We start from the raw sequence: 20218 nt of genomic DNA on the forward strand, positions 1-20218 counted from the left end.
GCCAAGATCCAAGGGCAGAGCAAAGATACGGAGAGAGGAGGCAGCGATCGCACCCACGGCTGCGGGACCGGCCGCGTGTGCTGAGCGCCGCGGGGCGATGTGTGCGGGGACAGAGCGCTGACAGCACCTGGGGACAGCACGGACAGGCGGCACAGGGGCCGGGGACGGCCCCGGGGCTGGGAACACGGACAGCCGACACCGCACCTGCCCAGGCGGGCGGGCGGAGGGGCAGGGGGCGGGGCCGGACCCGGCAGGGGCTGGGTCGTGCTGCCGGGGGCTCGGGAAGAAAGTTTTGCGGCTCGGGGGGCGGCCCGCGGGGGTCGCGGCGGGGCCGCTCCGTGCCCACGTCTCCTGTGACGCGGCAGCGCCCGCCCGCCCGGGCCGGGGGGAGCGCGGAGAGGCGGAGCGGGGCCGCCCGTCCCTGCCCGTCCCTGCCCGCCCGGCCCCGCACCTGCCCGGGCGCGCAGCGGGGACCGCGCGGGGCCGCGCCGGGCGGGGATGCGCAGCCCGCGGCGCCAGGATGCGGGAGGGGAGCGCGGGCGGCCGCGGCGCGGAGAACCGGACGGGCGCCGAGCCCCCGCTGCACCTGTTCCCCGTGCCCGTGCTCACCGGCATCACCGTAGCCTGCGTCCTGCTCTTCGTCATCGGGATCATCGGCAACCTCATGACCATGCTGGTGGTGTCGCGGTTCCGGGACATGAGGACCACCACCAACTTCTACCTGTCCAGCATGGCCTTCTCCGACCTGCTCATCTTCCTCTGCATGCCCCTGGACCTCTTCCGCCTCTGGCAGTACCGGCCCTGGAACTTCGGGGACCTCCTCTGCAAGCTCTTCCAGTTCATCAGTGAGAGCTGCACCTACTCCACCATCCTCAACATCACGGCGCTCAGTGTGGAGCGGTACGTCGCCATCTGCTTCCCGCTGCGAGCTAAAGTCATCATCACCAAGTGGAAGGTCAAGCTGGTCATCCTCTTCCTCTGGGCCATCTCCTTCATCAGCGCCGGCCCCATCTTCATCCTGGTGGGAGTCGAGCACGAGAACGGCACGAACCCCCTGAGCACCAACGAGTGCCGAGCCACAGAGTACGCCATCCGCTCGGGGCTGCTCACCATCATGGTCTGGACCTCCAGCATCTTCTTCTTCCTGCCCGTGTTTTGCCTGACCGTGCTGTACAGCCTCATTGGGAGGAAGCTCTGGAGGAGGAAGAGAAAGAACATCGGTCCAAACACTACCACCAGGGATAAGAACAACAAGCAAACTGTGAAAATGTTAGGTACGAGTCCTCTTGCTCTGTTTTTCCAAAAGGATGTGTGTGCTTGTGTGTGTGTGAGAGAGAAAAAAAGATGGGGAGCTCTCTGATAGTTTAATATAGTTCCATCCAGAGGAAAGAAAATGTTTCATACAAAAGGCTAAACCTCAGGCTATCTGTAGAATAATTCTCCCCCTCCCTTAGATTTATTTCTAACTGGTTTGAGCTGGGGACTCCCAAACAGTTAAACAAACATTAATAAGAATCCCTGACAAGGACAAATACTACAGTTAAAATTAGCTTGTGCCCTGGAGATTTTTGAGCGTTTTTGCTCTTTGGTTGTGGATACCAATGTTATTTACACAGAACAGTTTATTTGATTTTTAAACAAAACTAAACCCTTCTCAAGCCATGAAGTTGAGCTGCAGACTACAGCCAGGCAGGCAGGGCATGATGTGCACTCGAGATTCATAGGAAAACAGTATCAAGGTTTTAGCAAATCTGGGTTATTTCCTACCACGGCTGTATAAGCTTATGAAAATTAAACTGCATTTTCCATTAGCAAAACCCCAGGATATGCTGAACCAGAAGTGCTGTGTCTCCTTTGAGGTCTGTGATGCTGTAAAATCTCACAGACTGTAAGAAAACAGGATCAGTACAACAGACACTGTCATCCCTAACTTTGTATACTGACATTCTTTAAACAACACTTGTGGCTGGCACATGGAAACACAAGTTTCAACGTACTAAGTCAGTGCATGTAGTGGCAGTTTGATGCACAAACCCAAAAAGTTGTCTTGCAGTTTAGTGTCTGAAAACTGCAGAATCCTGCTGCTGCTGCTGCTGCTGCGTACTTTTGTCCAAGCCAAAAGTCCTCTGCAGTGCAAGTCACCCCGTGGATTTTGGGGGGGACAAGATGCTCTGCAGGAAGGAGCTTTCACAAACCCATTTCAGCAGGGCTGAAGTGGTGGGCTAATGAGGCAGACAAGAGGTGGCAGTGAGACCTAAGTACCTTAATTATCAAATAGGAGCCCATCTGATCTTTTTGTTCATGTCCTAATTTATTACTATGCAACAGCAGGAAGAATAATAAAACCTGCAGCATTCTTTATGCCCTTTCAGCTACGTTTTATGATCAGTAGAATTACTTCAGTCTGGTAAGTGTGACCTTGGAAGTAATTAATTGTTTACACTTCTAGAGGTTCAGGATTATGAACTTCCACTGACTATAAGTAAATTACATATATTGCTACTGTGTTTATATTTCCATATACTTAAACATAAAGAATTATGAAATAAAAAATGCTTATTTCTGCTCTGAAGTGTTGCCACAAGCATTACAATATTTCAGTCACTTTTTTTTTTCCCTTTTACAAGGTCTGAGAACAGCCAGGCAGTGGCAAGATTCTCCTCTGACAGAGAGCCAATATTCCCTAAATGATAACAGTCTGATGCCTGATAGAAAGATGGAAAGAAGTTAGTGAGGGCTCAGTGGCAGCAGATGCTCAATGCAGTCAACTCTCACTAGTGTTAATGTTCTGCTTAAAATTTAGAAGGTGCTTTTGAGGTTTTATCAAGTCATGGAACATCAAGTAAATGGGATTAACATCAGCAGTTCTTTTAACTGTAAAGACAGGTTATGCTTCTGGGTCTGAAATTGGCCACTAAATGTATAGCCTGACTTGCAAAGGAACTATCACACCCCACTCCTATTGAAATCCACGGGATTCTGCATGCATGAAGACCAAACTGTCAAAAGCCTGACCAGGGACAGTGCATGCCTCCATCTACTTAAAATTCTAGTCATAATAGACTGTGCTTTAAACTCTGTTCATTCATAATAACCATCATGGTAATATTCATTACATGGATTCAAATCCCCACGTGAGCTAGGGATTCATCTGAATTTTGTAGTGAAGATACTGTGGGAAAACTGGAAGTGGTTGTCTCAAGAAGATGCAGAGCTGGAAAACCTATTCTGAACTTCAAGCTCTTGTGCTTTCCCCTCCACCACAAGGCCTGCATAAGCATCCTTTTAAACTTGGGAATGCTGGTGAGGAATTTTTGGGGAAAGATAACTCTAGCCATTCCTCTCAGCAATTTGGATTTTATTATCTTCTGTGACATATGAGGACATGAGGATGGCTAGCACAAGCAGGTTGCTAACACAACCTGCCCACCAGGGCCAGGTTGGACTGGACTTTGAACAACCTGGTCTCGTGTAAGGTGTTCCTGCTCATAGCAGGGGACTTGGAAAAAGATTTTCTTAAAGTTCCTTTCCAACTCAAACAATTCTGTGATTCCATGAACAGGTTAACTGTAAAAATTGCTTAAGAATGTCAGAAACCCTTGCTCAAGTTTTCTGGTTTTTCTCTCTGTAGTATATTAATAGATACACTCAGAGCAATACAAAAAATAGTAAAGGTCAAAGACACAGGAAATTAACAGCAACAGTTTCCTTTTCTCTCAGATGAAAATTCCAATGGACCAGTGCTCAGAGATCCACACATTCCCATTATCCTATAGACATATTTACATGTAAATGCAACCACTGTGGTAATACAATATTACAGATGTAACTATATAATGCTATATAACTATAATTATGCAGTTATATACTACACATTTAGTTTTACTCCTCTTGATGGACAAACTGAAGGGGTGCACCACTCTTCTTACCTTGGCATACGTGCTCCACAAGTCCCCATTCTGTGTTTTATTTGGGGCCTCTAACAATTTTGCTTTTTATCTTAAATAATTTTGCTTCTCAGTGATTACGTTCTTCATTATAAACCACAGTGTTGAGTCTAGCACATAGAATTTGCTTTTGCTAAACACTGCAGATGATAGATGGTTATACTTTTTTTGTCACCATTCGGATTCTTTAAGGCTCTGTTGATGCAAACATAAGTTTTCAGAAGTTTGCTACATCAGATTAGCTGGGCAATATTCAGGCAGCCTGTTTAGATACGATCCAAGTGTATTAGGTATCACCAATTTATACTCTCAGAGAATGTACTGAGACACAACTGAAAGCTGAGGGGAGGCATTTTCATGCTTTGTGATTAATTTGCTAAAGGGACAGAGCCGCAGAACAGAATGCTAATCACCTGTACGCCGGTACTCACACTTAACACGCTTTCTTCTGCTGTTTTTGTTTTAGTTGTGGTGGTATTTGCGTTCATACTCTGCTGGTTGCCTTTTCACGTAGGACGGTACTTATTTTCCAAATCCTTCGAAGCCGGATCCGTGGAGATAGCAGTGATCAGCCAGTACTGCAACCTGGTGTCCTTTGTCCTCTTCTACCTTAGCGCAGCCATCAACCCCATCCTCTACAACATCATGTCCCGGAAGTACCGCGCGGCCGCCTGCCGCCTGCTGGGACTCAGGGCCCTGCCCAAGAAGAGCCTCTCCAGCAGCAAGCAGGGGAGCTCCCGGGGCTGGACAGAGCCCAGTGTCACCACATGACAGCGGGCAGCGCCCGCCGAGGCTCCCAGAAAGCCGAAAAGGGAGGGGAAGGTGGCGCGGAGCGGGAACCCCAGCGCTGGACGCCGTGCTTCGGCCATGGCCCGGCCGGGCCGAGAGGTGCGGGGCAGGCGGGCAAAGATCTGAGGGGAAAAACCCAAAGTTTGGGGGCTCTGAGAGGAGAGACGCGCGGTCACAGAATTTGGCAACGCTCCAGGTGTTATTTTTGTGCTGCTTTTGCCCGTTTGATTTTTTTTAATGCTGACTTTAGCCCAGACCTAGGCTGTGCCATCCTGACCAGGCAAACGTGGCCCACGTCAATCCAGAGTTTGTACGACTTCAGCAGCGCCAATCCGAGCTGAATTTTTCCAGAGTTAGCTTTAGTTTTGCTAAGAATTTTGCTAGCATCTAACCAGACCCTAGAGAGAGAATACTGAATTGCCTTTTTGGAGTAGTTAACAGGAAATTTGATACACTTTTCATAATACCAATTTTTAAGTAAGCTCATGTTTTTCTCTGAAAGAGGAAAATTATTTCTTAAAAAAAAAAAAAGGATATATAAAATGGATAATTTTTAAACATGCTAAAAAGAAATAGTCTTCATCTCACATCCAAGTAGAAAGGAAACAAAAAAATTGCCTTCACAGAAGTGGCTTAGAATGTGACTGTATTGAAATATTTTTTTTTAAATATATGTCAGTGGGACAAGGACAGTGCTGACTTCAGGCCTGCAGTGATGCTGTAAAAATGTGGAATGCAATCACCCACCAAAGTCTCTCTTTTTTTTTTTTTTTTTTTTTACTACCTAAATTATCTGTACTTGTTCTGTTCAGTATGACTGTCAATGACTTGATGTGTTTCAACTTGGAAGCTTTTAATTGTTTCAATATTTGTAACGAGTCTGTGGCTACCTGTCCCTAACTGCACCCCAAAGCTTGCTGAGGACAGGTATCCTGCCTGTAACCCCCCCATGTTTCTGCTTAAAGTCTGCTCCCAGTGCCATATCCCCCTGTAAAGCCTGGTGTGCACTTGTGCTCGTTCACTGCAGTGTTGAATTGAGAACATTTTGCATTTTTTAACCACTGTGACCTGAGAAAGTAATAGAAAAATCTGCATTAAAGGGACACAGGCAGACACATTCTCATACTTGATTCATAAACCCTTCAAATTAGATTTTTATACCTCAAGTGTCCCACATCAAGGCAAACCAGAAAACATTCCACCCTCTGTGCTAATGAATATGACTTCTATTGTCTCACCCACACCTGGGGTTTGTGCCCCACAGAGCTGACAGAGCTTTGGAGCATGCATGTGTGACAGCAGCTTTCTGTTCACCTGGTTCTAGTGCTCATCCCCAGTTGGTGCACAGCCCTTTCTGCCTGATGAATTTTAATTCTCCCTAGTGAATTGTGTGTTAGCAGAGCTCTCCTGCCTTCACTCCCCTGCTCACACCGATGGGCCACGTTCAGCTGCTCAGGTTGAACTCACAAGAGAATCTGGCCTCTTCTGTATATTCAGTGTCTTTTCTATCACCTTTGCTGGGATCAGGGGCTGGTTGCTGCTCCTTGGTGGCACCTGAAGCTGTCCCCAGCCCAGGAGTGCAGGATTTCTGTGCAAACACCCACATTGAGGCACTGCAGGATCGCCTCCTGCTTCGCCTCTACCCACAGACCCCTCTCTGTCCACGCTGTTCTCTCACTCACTGACTGACAAGCAGGTCTGGTGGCAGAATTCATGCAACTCAGGGAAACAAGACATTTGGGAACCATGAAAGTGAGCTCAGTCACAACCTGTCTGTATAAATGAACCAACCACACACACCCGGCCTCACATCGGTGTTTCAAATCTCAGCTGTGTCTGTGCTGTTAAATGTGAACAGAAAAAGAAATAAAGTGATGAGACCCTTTATAACCCTGTGGCTCTGTGGTGGGAGAGGATCCAGTGTGATTCACACAGCTGGATTTGAATTTCTTTCTTTTTTCAATTTTTTTCTTTTTTTTTCCATATTTATATTTTAATTTTGTTCCCCAAATCAGTATAGCTAACTTGATTTGGCTATTTTGTTTAACCAGAGTAACTTCAACATTAAAGCCCTGTGTAGATGCATTAGTGCAAACTACAAACATACTAATAATTTCATTTAGCCTAAACATTTCATCAGGAAAAAAATGTAAATCTTAGCTCTACCAACACTGTAAAATTTCCACAACTTTGGGTACAGAATGGAATTTAAAACATTTGATCTGGGGTTATAAAAGTCAGAAAGAAAGGGACTGGCTGCTCCTTGGGAGGGAGGACAGGACTTCTTCCTTCTGACTGAGGAGCTGGACTTGTTTCTCCTTGGACAAACCTAGCAAAATACACAAATTATTATTAAAGAAATAATAATTTGATAATTTAATAATAAAGAAACACACAGTAGCTGTCCCTAATCCAGCCATTAGCATTGCTGCCCTCAATACCAAAACTTTTCAATGTGGATTCTCTAAAGCCAGTGGGGTCATGGCAGCATGTGCTGAGTGCAGATGGTGAATAGAAACTGCTGCTTCTAACTGGTACATAATGAACTGCTTTTATATGGAAAGCAGGGGAAAAAAACACCTCAAAACCTGGATAACTCTCACTTTTGCACCATAAAATCAACTTTTGTCTGAAGCCTCCAAAAGATACACGTGTCCCCACCTGCACTGATGGATGAATCCAGCATTGCTTGTCTTGAGCGTTATTCAGAGAATCACAGAACACAGAAGGGACCTTAAAGACCCTCTAGTCCCAGCCCCCTGCCTTGGACAGGATGCCACCCACCAGATCAGATTGCTCAGGGCCCCATCCAACCTGATCCTGCCCAAGTTGTAAGAAATGAATTCACTGGGGGGAAAAAAAGTGTGAGCAAGATTTGAAGAGCGCAAGAACGGTGAAGTCAGGCCAAGGTAGGATCATCAATCTGTCTCAGGGGCAAGGCTCCTCCTGCCTTGTCTCTGGCAGGATGAACAGGGGCAGAGTAGATGCTGCAGGTGCAGAGGGCAGTGGCAAACAGCCTGTGCTGGCACAGTGATGCTGGCACAGTGTCACAGCCTGCCCCACCCAGCAGAGCCACTCCTCATCCTCAGCCTGGACTGTCCTGCCAAACATTTCCCTGCACAGTCCTTTCTGCTCTGCTCCCCAGGGCATTTCTGCAGCACCTCATGTTCCTGGCAGCTTCTCCCCAAAGCCTTCCCTACATGAAAGGGCACAGCTGTGCCTCCCATCCTGTTTTGGGTCTGGACATGGTTTTTGAGATCCATTTTTCATGGGGGAAGACAGGAGTCCTTGCAGTGCAGGCACTGGGCTGTTCACTGGGGTGGCAGACAGGGCAGCTCTGCAGGAAAGAGTTTTTTCAGGCTGTTGAACCTTTCCATTTCTGGAGACTCTTCCCTGTGGGAACAAACCTTACCAGTTCTGACTGAAAAAAAAATAAATTTAAGAGTCAAAATTTTGCTGTGTTCTTCCTGACTTGAATGTGAACAGCCCATAGAGAAAATAATTGAAAGTTCATTCATCAAACAGTCCCAGTTTTAAAAGCTTTTCTACCTCTACATTTTGTATCACAGCTCCACAAATAAACAAGAACAATTTGGCTGCATTTTCTTTCTTGGCAATGGGTTAAATTGGTGATGAAATAGGTCAAAAGGACTTCACCAGAAAGCTTGATTCATTTTACAAAAGTACCTTTGATGGAGGCATGCACAGGCAGAAAATCATGTCCTATTGTATTTCTTGCCAAAAATAAAGTATACTGGAAAACCAGCACTTCCTTGTCACAACTGGAATTGATAGATATTCAGGAGTTATTTAAGTTTGTACCAAATGAAATTTGCATAAGCCCTATTAAAATCAGCAGTTTTTAGATACCTAAACACCTAGGAGAACCCCATCTCTGTCATGGATCTGCTGGTTTTAGGGTGCTGCTGCTCTGAGCCCAGTGGATGGTTCTGGATGGGCTTCCATAGAGTTTGTGTCTTTTGCAAAAATCCCATGGCCTTGAAGAGGTAAATTACATCTTGAGAAGTAAATTCAAAATTGGAACAAAAAAATCTAACTCATCTATCAGATGATGGGATGCCCTTGCTGTTACTTCCCCACATCTGGTACTGCCCTCCTCACCCCAAGCTGAAAGCACCACAACTACATTTTACCCTCACAACTCCCAATAAAAATCACCAGCCCTATTTTACAAAAATTAAATCAAAGCCCTTGGCATTTTAACCCCTTGCTCAAACCCTACTGTCTCAGAGTGATGGGGTGTGGATCCGCTTGCACCCTCTGGATGTCATTCCTGGGGCTGGGGCTGGGGCTGGCAGTTTTCTGTTCCTGAGCTGTGCTGCCAGAGTGCTCAGCACAGCAGCCCATGAAGAACTTTATTTGGGAAACAAGCAAGCTCTGTCTGCCACTGCAGAGACACGGTGTGCTGTGTTATCACAGCCCTGGCTCTGCATCCCTGCTGTCCCTACACCTGCAGCAGGGTTTGTACCCACACAGGAATCCTTGCACACATGCAGGAGCTTCAGGGAAATGCTCAGGATGAGGCAGCAGGTGCAGGGCAGGAGCTGGATGTGCTGGGCCCCAGCAGTTTGCACTGTTTGACACCATTTGCAGGCAGGCAGCTGGAGATGCTGCACTGCCCAGCGTGATGCCAGCAGCACCTGCAGAGCTGGAGGCTCCTCTGGTGCTGATGGGAAACCTCTGCTTGCTTGGGCAAGTCCATCATCCACTGAGGGCATTCACACACCCCCCTTCAGCCATCTCCTCCCCCATCCCCACCTGATGGACCACCCAGAACCCTTCCCAGCTCCGCAGAAACTTCACGGGAGCAAAACAATTTCCTCACACAGATGTGCTTGCCACTGGCTTTTCCCTCTGAAACACGAGTTCTGGTGAGAGACAGGTAAAACCCACAGGGGTTTGGCTTCACGTTCCATGTCCCTGGCCAAACTTTTGCCCAAAGTAGTTGTTAGATGATGGGGTCCAGCTGTGCCAGCTCTGGCGGATCACGACACCACAACCCTGCCTGCTGCTGTTTAGGAAAAAAAAACACAAAAGCAAATGCTAGATCACAATTTGCCTCTTATCTCTAAATTGTGATTATGCAAGTATAATGGAGAAAAGGAAATGTAATCTGTCTTGTATTAATGCAGACTAACAGGTTTCTGCAGTCACTCACTGTCAAGCCTTAGTCCAGTTGTCATTCCAGAACACAAAATTAGCATTATCCTGTGTAACTAACACACTTTGTGGGGCTTTAAACAGGCTTCCTCAGTGCTTTTTCCATCAGAAGGGCCTCTATTCTCTTCCAAGTCCAGCACTTGTGTGCTGTGGCCCTTTCCAGTCTCAGTTGTGGATGGGTGCATGCCATGGCTTTTCCCCAAGACCAAAATTCAGAGCCTCTCATTAACCCAGTTATCTGGATCAGAACAAAAAGCACCTGTGCTTCAGAGCTGAGTGCTCATTTCTCTGAGACCTGCAAAGACACTGACCCGGTTCTGCACAGTGAGAGGAGGTGGCTCTGCAGCACAATTTTGGAGGGCAAACACCTCCAAAGCCATGGTGCACACTGATGTGCAGTGTCACCATCCCCGACACCCTGCCAAGCCTTCACACTGCTGCCCAGGAGTGGAGAAGGAAGCACAACGTGAGCAGAGCCCCACAGGTGTTAGGCAGCGTCCCAGCAAACCTCCCGAAGGGATGGGAGCAAGCCCAGGAGGAGGAGAGGGGTTGACTCCTAAATCAGCATCCAAACCACCCAATGCCCAGCTGGCAATCTCAGCTCCTATTTCTGTGTACAAATACACCCTTCTGAAAGCTATATGCTCCTTCCTGTTGTACTTGGAGATAAACCACTTTTTGTTTCTCCACATAAAGGCATTTTATAGCTTTCCACATCTGCTCTCTTTCACTTGGAGCAAAATAATGGTTTCGTGACGTGTGAGTCCATAAGACAAAGTTGCTCTCAGCAGTAAAGTACTCCACTCTCCCCCTTCAGAGGCTGCTCTAAGGGCTCAGGAGATGTTCCCCAGCACTTGCCCCCATTTTCGATGCTACTGGATCAAAAGATCCTTTGCTTTTTTCTCATGTTCTGATTGATTTTCACATGATTGCAGCACTGTCCGTGAGAAAGAAAAGGCATGGCTATTTCCAAGCCTCTATCCACACTGTTCTTCCCTGCACAGCCTCCTTCCACTAATGACCCGGTGGCAAATTACGGCTCATTAAGGTGGGGCGGCAGGGAATCTGACACCAGAGCTCTGCAGTGAGACACGGCACGATGAGCTCTGAGGAGCAGGGGTTTAAACAGCTTTAACACGGCAGTCTGAGAGCAGATGGCAACAATGAATACTACAAATTCTCCCAAAATGAAGCCAAGATTCACGGTCACACACAGGCACATGTCCTGCCCCGTCAATAGTACCTTGGCATTTTTATCAAGCACTGACAATGAGATTGATTTTTCTAAAATTTGCTGTGCTATGCTGGGGGCACCAGCGTGGGGCTGTGAAAAGTGCAATTGTCTGAGTTAGTTTTGATTGGAGTTTTGAATCCATTGAAATTATTAGTTTGTGAGGAGGGAAGGGTTTCTGGGTACCCTGGCTGCAGGAGAGCAGTGCTGGTGTGGGGCTCATCCCTTGGATGCCTGAGGATCTCTGGTCTAGTGCTGGTGTGTAGAATCATGGAATGGTTTGGGCTGGAAGAGGCTTTAAAGACCATCTAGTCCCAAAACCCTGACATGGGCAGGGACACCTTCCACTATCCCAGGATGCTCAGAAACCAACCCAACCTGGCCATGAGCACTTCCAGGCATGGGGCACCCACAACTTCCCTGGGCAGTCTGTGCCAGGGCCACACCACCCTCACAGGGAAGTCACCTCAGACCCGCTGAGGTGTCAAAACCCGTAAGAGGTTTGTATTTACCTGCTTCCTTTCAGTCTTTGCTGTGGGCTCGTGCCTGATTTCCCACACAGCAGAGGAATCTGGACTCTGCCATGCAGCCAGAGCAGTGCCACTGCCACAGGCTGTGCCCAGGTCTGTGTCACATGTCCCCTCCTGTGAGCCAGGGGAAGGGGCTTGCAGCACCACTGCCCAGACAGGGCTCATCCAGAGAACAGCCAGAGCTCTGTACAGCTGGGATGCTTTTGGTTTCAGAGCACTGAAGTCAATCACCTGACACTGCAAACAAGACACAGGACAGAGCCATGAAGAGCACAAGGAGCCCTGAATCCCCACATTGGAGAAAAGGCAGAACAGGAGCCATGATCCAGAGCCACATCCAACAACACAAACTCCACACAGCAGCATCCCAAGGGATATTCGGCCCTGCTGAGCGCAAAGTCCTGATTTTCCCAGCAAAGCCTGATGAGCTGCAGCCACGGCTGGGCAGGGAGCAAGTGCATCCTGCAGCCAGGGCACACCAACACCAGCAGTGCTGCACAGCCTCTGAGCCAGGACACCACCACCAGCTCACAAGCCTTTTATGGAAAGAAAGAGCATTTGAGCTACAAATTTAAAGAGACAATATTTGCACTAGATTAGGCTGAGTTTCTCAACTCTATTCACAAGTCAATCCTCACAAGACTCCTGCATCCCTACTGTTTGCTCCATTTTATTTGTAGAGAGTAATAGCTTTCATAAGACAGAAAGTGAGGGAGATGAGCTAATAAAATTACTAAGAAATGGCATCCACTGAGCACACTGACCCAACCAGCTATTTATTAACTATGCCAGGAGACCTAAAAATAGCTTTGATTGCATGCAAGACCATCTATGCCACCAATTACTGCAGTAAATGTAACTACTCAAACTAATAACAGCACATTCACTTAGGTAACAGCAGATCCCAGGCTAATCCGCTGTGTTTGAAAGCATCTTGTGAAACTTCTTTTTATTTCACTGAGCCAATAATCTGGGCATTGTAAGAGCAATTGTCAAGAGCAAAAATAGATGTAATTGTTCAGAATGTAGTACCAATAATACAGCCCTTTCAGGGGATCTTAGCTGGCTTTTCTGCTCAGGCAGAGCAAAACGTCCATATTCATCTCTAGTTACTCGTAGTTCTCTCTCTGAGAAAAATAAAGGTAACATTTGCATCTTTACTCCAGGCCAGGTTAAGGACAGAGAATATAACTGTCCACCACTTCAATAAATGACAATACATCATGAACTCTGCAATAATTCCAGAAAAAGATTTGCAGAAGAAATATAATTTATACTTCATATTACCACACAAATTCCTTCTTGTCCCTGACACCTTTGGTTGCAAAAACCATCCTGTTGATGTACATGTCATTAATGCTGAAGAAGAATCACTCCATGTCCACAGGCCATAAACTCATAGAATGCAATCATAGAAAGGTTTGGGTTGGGAAGGGTTTTAATGATCATCTGCTTCCAGCCCAAGTATTTAATTTTCAGGGGGATTTAAAATACCTCAGCTATGCTTCAAGATGGGAGGGACAGGCAGGAGAGCCTTGGTCCTCTGGCACAGCACCGGCGCTATGACCCACCCCCCTTCAGCTCAACACTGAATTTGAGCATCTCCTAAAATTCAGACAGAGGTGAGCCTGTGGAAAAGCTCCACAGGAGATGAACAACACGGACTGGTGTCACTCCAGATCCTGTTTGCTTCCCAGCTCATCCCGGGAGCGTGTGGCTCAGCTCGTGCCACACTTGGCTTTGACTCCCTGGTTCCTCAGAGAGAGCCCCCCTCTCCAGTGGGGCTCAGCTCTCCTGCACCACATCAAACGTGCTCTGAGCTGGCAGGAGCAACTGAAGTGAGGAGCAAAACAAATTCCAGGTGCTGTTTTTTGAGCAGCTCTGTGATTACTGAGAGGAGAGAATCGCTGCTGCCATAGAAACGGCAGCGCCAGCCCGGGGACCACGCGCTGCTGGGCACACCTGGCACTGCTCACACTGGGACACGTGCCAGGGCCACAGCCCACCCTGCACCACCCCAAACGCTGCTGCTGAGGCCACAAAAATACCCAAAATACCAGCCTCTGCTCTCTTCCAGAACTTTTCAAAGCTGGTACTTGCCAGCAGGCAAAGAGCTGCTGGTAAACACAGCTCTTTACAACTTGCTCTGTGCCTCCTCACAAAACACAATCCACGGTAAATTTAGTGCTACTTACCCAGCTCTGCACAGTCTGGGTGTGGGGAAGGCACCCAGCACCTCTGCAAAAACCTGTGGGTGATAACAGCACAAGGTAACATTCAGAACTCCAACAGCAAATGTTTAAATCCTGCTTCACTCCCATGGGCTCTCACTGCCCTCCAGCATCTCTGCAGACACCCCTGGCAATAAACTAGGGACCACTGAAAAGAAAAGATCTCAGATGCCAAAGTGCTGATTACTGTTTTACAGACATATTCAAAAGATTTTGTTAAAGAGATTGTCTTGGCAAGCACCGCTTTAATAAAAAAGCTGAGCAACCAAGTGAAAAGTTACTGTATTCCCCTAGGAAAACCCCACTCATCTTGTAAACTTCAGTAATTAAAAAAGCAAACAAATGAATTGTTGTATTTATGCAGTGACTTGAAGAAAAGCATTAAAAAATTAACGTGAATGTGTTTGACAAGAAACATGTATACATACTAGATTAATTCATCATGATAAGGAATTGAATTCACTGCACATAATTAGTAAGTTAAAAGCTCTAGTGTTTCAAGTGTTTAATTACTAAAAGAGAACAAACCTAGGTGTGTATCTATAAATATAAATCCTTGATTTTTCAAGCTATTTAAAAGAAACTATTTGAACACCTGACTTTCAGGTGTTCTATAACTTTTCTCTTCACAATAATTTATTTACAATAAATTTACTCTTCACAAAATCACAAAATTCACTCCAATTAAAAACCAGAAACATCTTGAGGTAAATTCAGGGCTCCAGGATGCACAACAGCACTGACCTGCCAGAAGGGGCCACATGGACCCAAAGGGCTGCGTTCAATTAGAATAAAGAATTAAAACAGAAAGAATTAAAACATTTATTGGGCATAAATATATTACATATACACTACAGATACAGTTAAGTCTTACATACATAGTGTAGTATTTGCAAAATCTATACATTAAAATTGATATGGCAGTTTTAATATAATGCATATGAAATAGTCTAAAATTTACAATACAAGAAAACTTCTGATTATTTTTTTTTAAAGTTGAAAAGCTTGGAATGTATGTTCCCATAGTGAGGTAAAAACATTTTATTTTTCTTTTTCAATTTAAAGAACTGTGCAAGAATAAGGTTCATACACATTCAATTAGGGCACTTCTCAATCGTGACACTGAATACTGAGCTACTGGAGCCAACAAACAGGATTATAAAACACTTCAAGTTCATAAAGAAAAAGGCAGAACTATATAAAAATGTCTCTCTCTCCTTCCTTAAGGGTATTCAATACTTAGAGTTTCAATCTACCTTTGTTGGTGGTGGTGGTGGTTTCTGTGAGAGCAGAGCGCCCTGGGGTTGGATCCATCACCTGCCACTGCTGGAGCAGGGGCACAAGGAGGTTTGGGAAGGGCCAAGGCAGCAGCAGTGGTGGGTCAGGGACAATGTCCCTCAGAGCAGAAGGGTGAGACATCAGTGATCTCTGCCACTGGCACACGAGTGACAACCGGACCACACTGGCAGGAGACACAGACTGAAAACCTCAAACCCACTGGGCCTGTCCCAGCACCATCTCCCAAAAGCTCAGGACTGGGGCTCTGGCTTGTGTGGTTACAAGGGACCCAACAGATCAGCAGTGACAGAGATGCTCTGAGTGTGCCTGATTGCTCTCCCCTCCACTTCTGCTCACTGCTTTTAGTAGCACTCGTATTTCAAACTTCCAAAATTGCTAATCTAGAGCACATCGGGTTTTTTCCTTTCTTTATTAAAGCAGTTTTGTTTTTTTTTTTCTTAAAAAAAAAAGGTGTCAAGCTCGGATTTCATAGCAGCACTGCTCAAACAATATACCAAAAATAAAAAAAGGGAATCTATTCAAATTTCTGGGTTTTTTCCAAACTAGCGGTCTTTTCATCGTTTTAAAAAATACACTCTTCTCCCCTCCAATGAAAACAGCTGTATACTCTTTGCTCACAAAATACAGATGCAAGGTCACAGAGTTTCATATCACAAATAAATTTAAATAAGATGTAAATAAATTTGACAAGCCATGACTTTGGCAAAAAACAAAAAAATATATATATTTAGCTCAATGCCATTAGTTTGCAAGGCTAAATCAAACTAATTATAGTCAATAACAAAATACAGAACATTTCTAATATTTGCTACATCTAGAGAGGCACACAGAATAATTCATTGATCTTAGCACTTTCTTTCCAGAGATGATTTTGTTTTTGGATACATGTAAACGTTTGAATCACTGGTAATGGGTTTTTTTGGCATTTAATGTACTAGATGCTCTCATCTTCAAAAACACAAGAAAATGCAAGAAGATTAATAATACTAGGAATGCTGCCAGGTAAAAAGTTGACCTAAAGAACAACAGTATAAAACAGACAAAATGTAACATGCTATGGGGTGGGTGGAGAGGGGGATTAGATTAGTACATAAGTACACTTTTTATTTTTTATTTTTTTACAATAAATAAAAAGATTGCACTGTAATTGGTATTTAAAGTACTGTATGCAGTATATAGTATAAATAAACCTAAAAACAAAAATAATGTTGTTTTTTTCCCCATTACTTTGGTTAAGGGAATATTATGCTAGTACAGGACACTGAATCTTAGACGATGGAGACAGAGCACAAAAAAGCTAGGACAAAAGCAAAATCAAGTAGCAAAAATATACAAAAACAAGAGGCAGGGAAATACACTGTGTCTGTTGCACCCTTTTGGAATCTATTTGCACCTCCAGCTCATTTATGTCCCTGAGGTACTCAAACAATGTTGACTTAATTATAAATAACCCCATGACTCAAGAGTTAAAAATCTAGTGTCTTGATGGATTAAAATGTGTCTGGGAAGGGGCAGGCAGGGGGGGGACACTGCCACCAGAGCAGGGACCATTCCTCTGCAGGACTCTCATCTCAGCTTTGCCAGGTACCAAGTTATTTCAATCAGCCCCATGGTAAGAACAACATAGACACCCTCCTAAGGTATTTAAAACGATCAGATGTGATTTCTGTTACCTCCAAGAAAGTTCCAGGAAATAGAAACCCCTCTAAAAAATAACAATAATATTAATAATAAAAAAAAGATCAACTGACAGTAAAGTTTGCTTCCATTGAGTGTAAATCTCACCTAATTCAGTAGAGGCAGTAAGCTGTCACCAGCTTGAATCATAGAAATCAGGCTGAATGTAATAGAATAATACCTAGTATTAGATTAGGAATAGTTATATACAGTGACAAACAGACAAGTTAAAGCAGCTTTTAAACAGCTGAACATGGGAATAACTAACTATTGCACAATGCCCTCTTACTTAAAATTACTGCTAGGAACCAAAATGGTAAAAAAAAAAATCTATAATGCTTCATAATTTATATGCAGTTTGGTTATTTGATTTCTTATACAGGCAGTTTATAGTGTTTGTAACTATAAAAATAACAGGCAACTAAAAAGGTTTTTCAACTGCAGGATGCTGTTCCAATTTAAATGCACTAAACAGTTAAAATAACAACTTAGGTTTTATCTTGAAAAACTGGGGCAAATGTAGTGAATAATTCGTAAGCAACATTGCTAATACTGTTCAAGGAAAAACGGGTACTTGACTAACACTGTATTCTAGTCTTACCTCTATACACACTTGTGACTAATGTTTAGAAGGAAAAAGAAGAGACAAAAAAAGTGACTCATGATTAAAATTTCCTAAATAGTAAGATAAAATAAGAGACTGCATGAACTTCAGTGAAAAAACCCAAAACAACATCGAAAAGGCAAATTGGTGACAATTTTGAAGTCGTGAAGGAAAAACAAAAAAATCTTGCTTTTGGTATCTGGTTTGCTTGTTTCTCCAGTTTGACCACTTCCTAGTTCTGAATTTCAAAAAGGTGCATCAAAACACTGATTTATCTTTCTTCAAGCTAGAACTGTAAAAACAAGAGCAGTATATAAAACGCACGGTAGAATGATTTAAAAAAAAAAAAAAAAAGTGGGGGGGCGGGAAAAAAAGGAGGAGGAGGAGGAATATCTGAATAAATGTGTGGATTATAATGCGTAGCATTAGTTAAATCTGTATTTTGAACTGGGGTTGAATCGTCTACTTCATGAAGAAGTACTGTAATATACAGGCGAAGATGATGGAGAGGCTGGCGAAGCCGAGCACGATGAGGGCCGCAAACTGTTCGTCCGTGGGCACCATGGCCTTGGCCTTGGCGTGGTCGGCGCCGCCCGGCTCGCCCGCCAGCAGCAGGGCACTGCGCTGCAGCGCGAAGGCCACCGAGGGGCTGAAGGGGCCGCTGAGCTCCTGACAGGTGTCCAGGCAGCGGCGGCAGGCGCAGACGCGGAACCGATAGTCTGTGTTCACCTGAAGGCCTGAGATGTGGAATGTGGTTTCTTCTCCTTTGTACACCTTAAAAACAAACCAGGGAGCCCGGTCAGACACAACCCCCTCCTGCTTTCGCGGCGGCAAACAGCGCGACGGCGCGAGGGTTCGCGAGGATCGCGCCATGGAAGTTCAGTCTGGCGCCTTAAAGGTTTTAGAATCTACATCTTTCAGACCCTGCACTGCGTTAGTGTTTGACTCTGAACCCCACACACAGTGTTAGTAAGCTCTCTCCACTGTTTGGTCAGATAAAACAATCCTTCCAGGCCTGGGAACCAAGGTCATCATTGCAGCCTCAGGCCCCCAAAAGCCTAAACAAAAATGAACTGGGGGGAGCAAACTGGGGGAATGTGACTTCATTACCTGAAGCTGTAATTGGACAATCAACCCCTGATATGCAAACAGACCAAACTCTTGTCTGTCTGGAAAACCTGTGGCTGTTGTCCATCTTGGGTGTAGCCTCCACGGGGCTTTTGCACTGCCCAAGGTGCATCTACTGAGGGCCTTTTAATAAATCCGTTTTATTCTCTAACTCTGTCCAGCCTCTGCTCCAGGCAGCCTCTCCAGACATCAAGTCTCTAAGGAAACACTCCTCAAGTGAAGGAACTCACTGGGTCAACGCAGGTTTTGGAAGAACAGAGGCACGTGGAGGACTTCTCAACAAGTCTCAACACAGTGCACACAGGGACAGACAACACATCACTCAATGCAGCAATGATAACACACACTAATCTTCTGTGGGCGTGATAAATGCTGCAAACATATTTCTGCACTCAAATTGTGACTGTATGCCTAAAACATGTCTGAGACATAATCACCCTGTCTGGCCCCAAAAGAAAGCAAAGCTACAAACGAGGTCATTGGAAGTCATTCAATGTGTAGTTGTAAAATTGCTTACGAATGTCGTTTTAATGTATTTTCCCCTCACATTTCTCTCAAGAAACAGCAATCTTGCCAGAAATTGCACTTTCAGAATTGTGGAAATAATAAAATATTAAGGTATGAAAGATTTCCTCCTGATTGCATTATATTTGGTTGTTTACTAATCCAAACCCATCACAAATTTATGTTAATCAAATGTAGGTACCACATGCCACAGAGCACAAATTATGGTATCAGAAAGGAGAGCAAAAACTGAGTATCTGAGACAATTTTGTGACGTAAATGGAAAAAAAACCCAACACTGGAAACATTCACAAACTCTGAAAACAAATTATTTATATAATGGATGGTTGTTGAAACTCTTATTTTATGAAATGGAAGAAGCGTTACAGAGGGCCTGTGTCTGCTGGGAAAAATACATCCTGAAAACTTCAAATGCTTCTTCCTCTGCTCATTTACCATTTTTCCCTTCTCTTCACTGTGGGAGCAGAAGGCTGAGCATCTCTGCCCTCCCAGGGGCAAGAACTCATCTTAGAAAAGGGGAGCAAGTAGGAAACTAGTCCCAAGCCCATGGAGGATTTCCTGTGTGTTACCCTGGAATAAAGAAATGAGAAGGAAAGAGAAGAAACCTGCTCAGCTAAAGACCACTTAAAGAGCTCAGCTTCCCAGCTTTCCTGCCCTGCCTGCCCCTGAGACTCATCCCTTGGTTAAACAGCCAGTTGCTGATTTTTTGAGGTGGTCTGTGACAAAAAGATTAAGGTGCTTCTTTCACTTGTTTTCTCCTTTCCTTTTCAGCTTTCACAGCTTTTCCAAATGCAGTTTGAATGATGGTGAGTCTGGGTTTCCAGACTAAGCACAAGTCCTCTGGCTCATGTTTCTTGGACACGAGGCAGAGATCAAAAAACAACGTTTCAATAAATGTTGCCTTGCTCAAGTATTGCTCAGCATTGGCAGGAAGTTCCCTCTAGGTAAAGTCACAGGAATACAACAAATTCATCCCATAAACCCCTGTGACTGGCCACAGCCATGCACTGCTGCCTTTCCTCTTGTCTTTGTTTTTCTTCCCCATGCCAATGAGGAGTGAGTCACTGGGTTACAGT

General features: G+C 45.0%; 2 protein-coding genes across 2 annotated transcripts in view; one reads left to right on the plus strand and one right to left on the minus strand.

The window, feature by feature from the left end:
* The first annotated feature begins 520 nt into the window (after positions 1-520).
* GHSR (growth hormone secretagogue receptor) lies at positions 521-4792 on the plus strand. Its single transcript, XM_005525193.3, has 2 exons — positions 521-1274; positions 4414-4792. Exons 1-2 carry the CDS (start codon positions 521-523, stop codon positions 4716-4718), a joined length of 1059 nt encoding a protein of 352 aa, XP_005525250.3. The 3' UTR covers positions 4719-4792.
* A 9923-nt stretch (positions 4793-14715) lies between these two features.
* The window catches only part of FNDC3B (fibronectin type III domain containing 3B), a 183690-nt gene continuing 178187 nt past the window's right edge, over positions 14716-20218 (minus strand). Inside the window, exon 26 of the mRNA XM_005525084.3 lies at positions 14716-18263. Within this exon, the coding sequence (XP_005525141.1) occupies positions 17952-18263 (312 nt within the window). The 3' untranslated portion in view covers positions 14716-17951. The remainder of the gene's footprint in view (positions 18264-20218) is intronic.

Source organism: Pseudopodoces humilis, chromosome 11 (assembly GCF_049639895.1).
Source record: "Pseudopodoces humilis isolate 2021_Gansu_Grassland_sample_001 chromosome 11, ASM4963989v1, whole genome shotgun sequence".
Taxonomy (NCBI): domain Eukaryota; kingdom Metazoa; phylum Chordata; class Aves; order Passeriformes; family Paridae; genus Pseudopodoces; species Pseudopodoces humilis.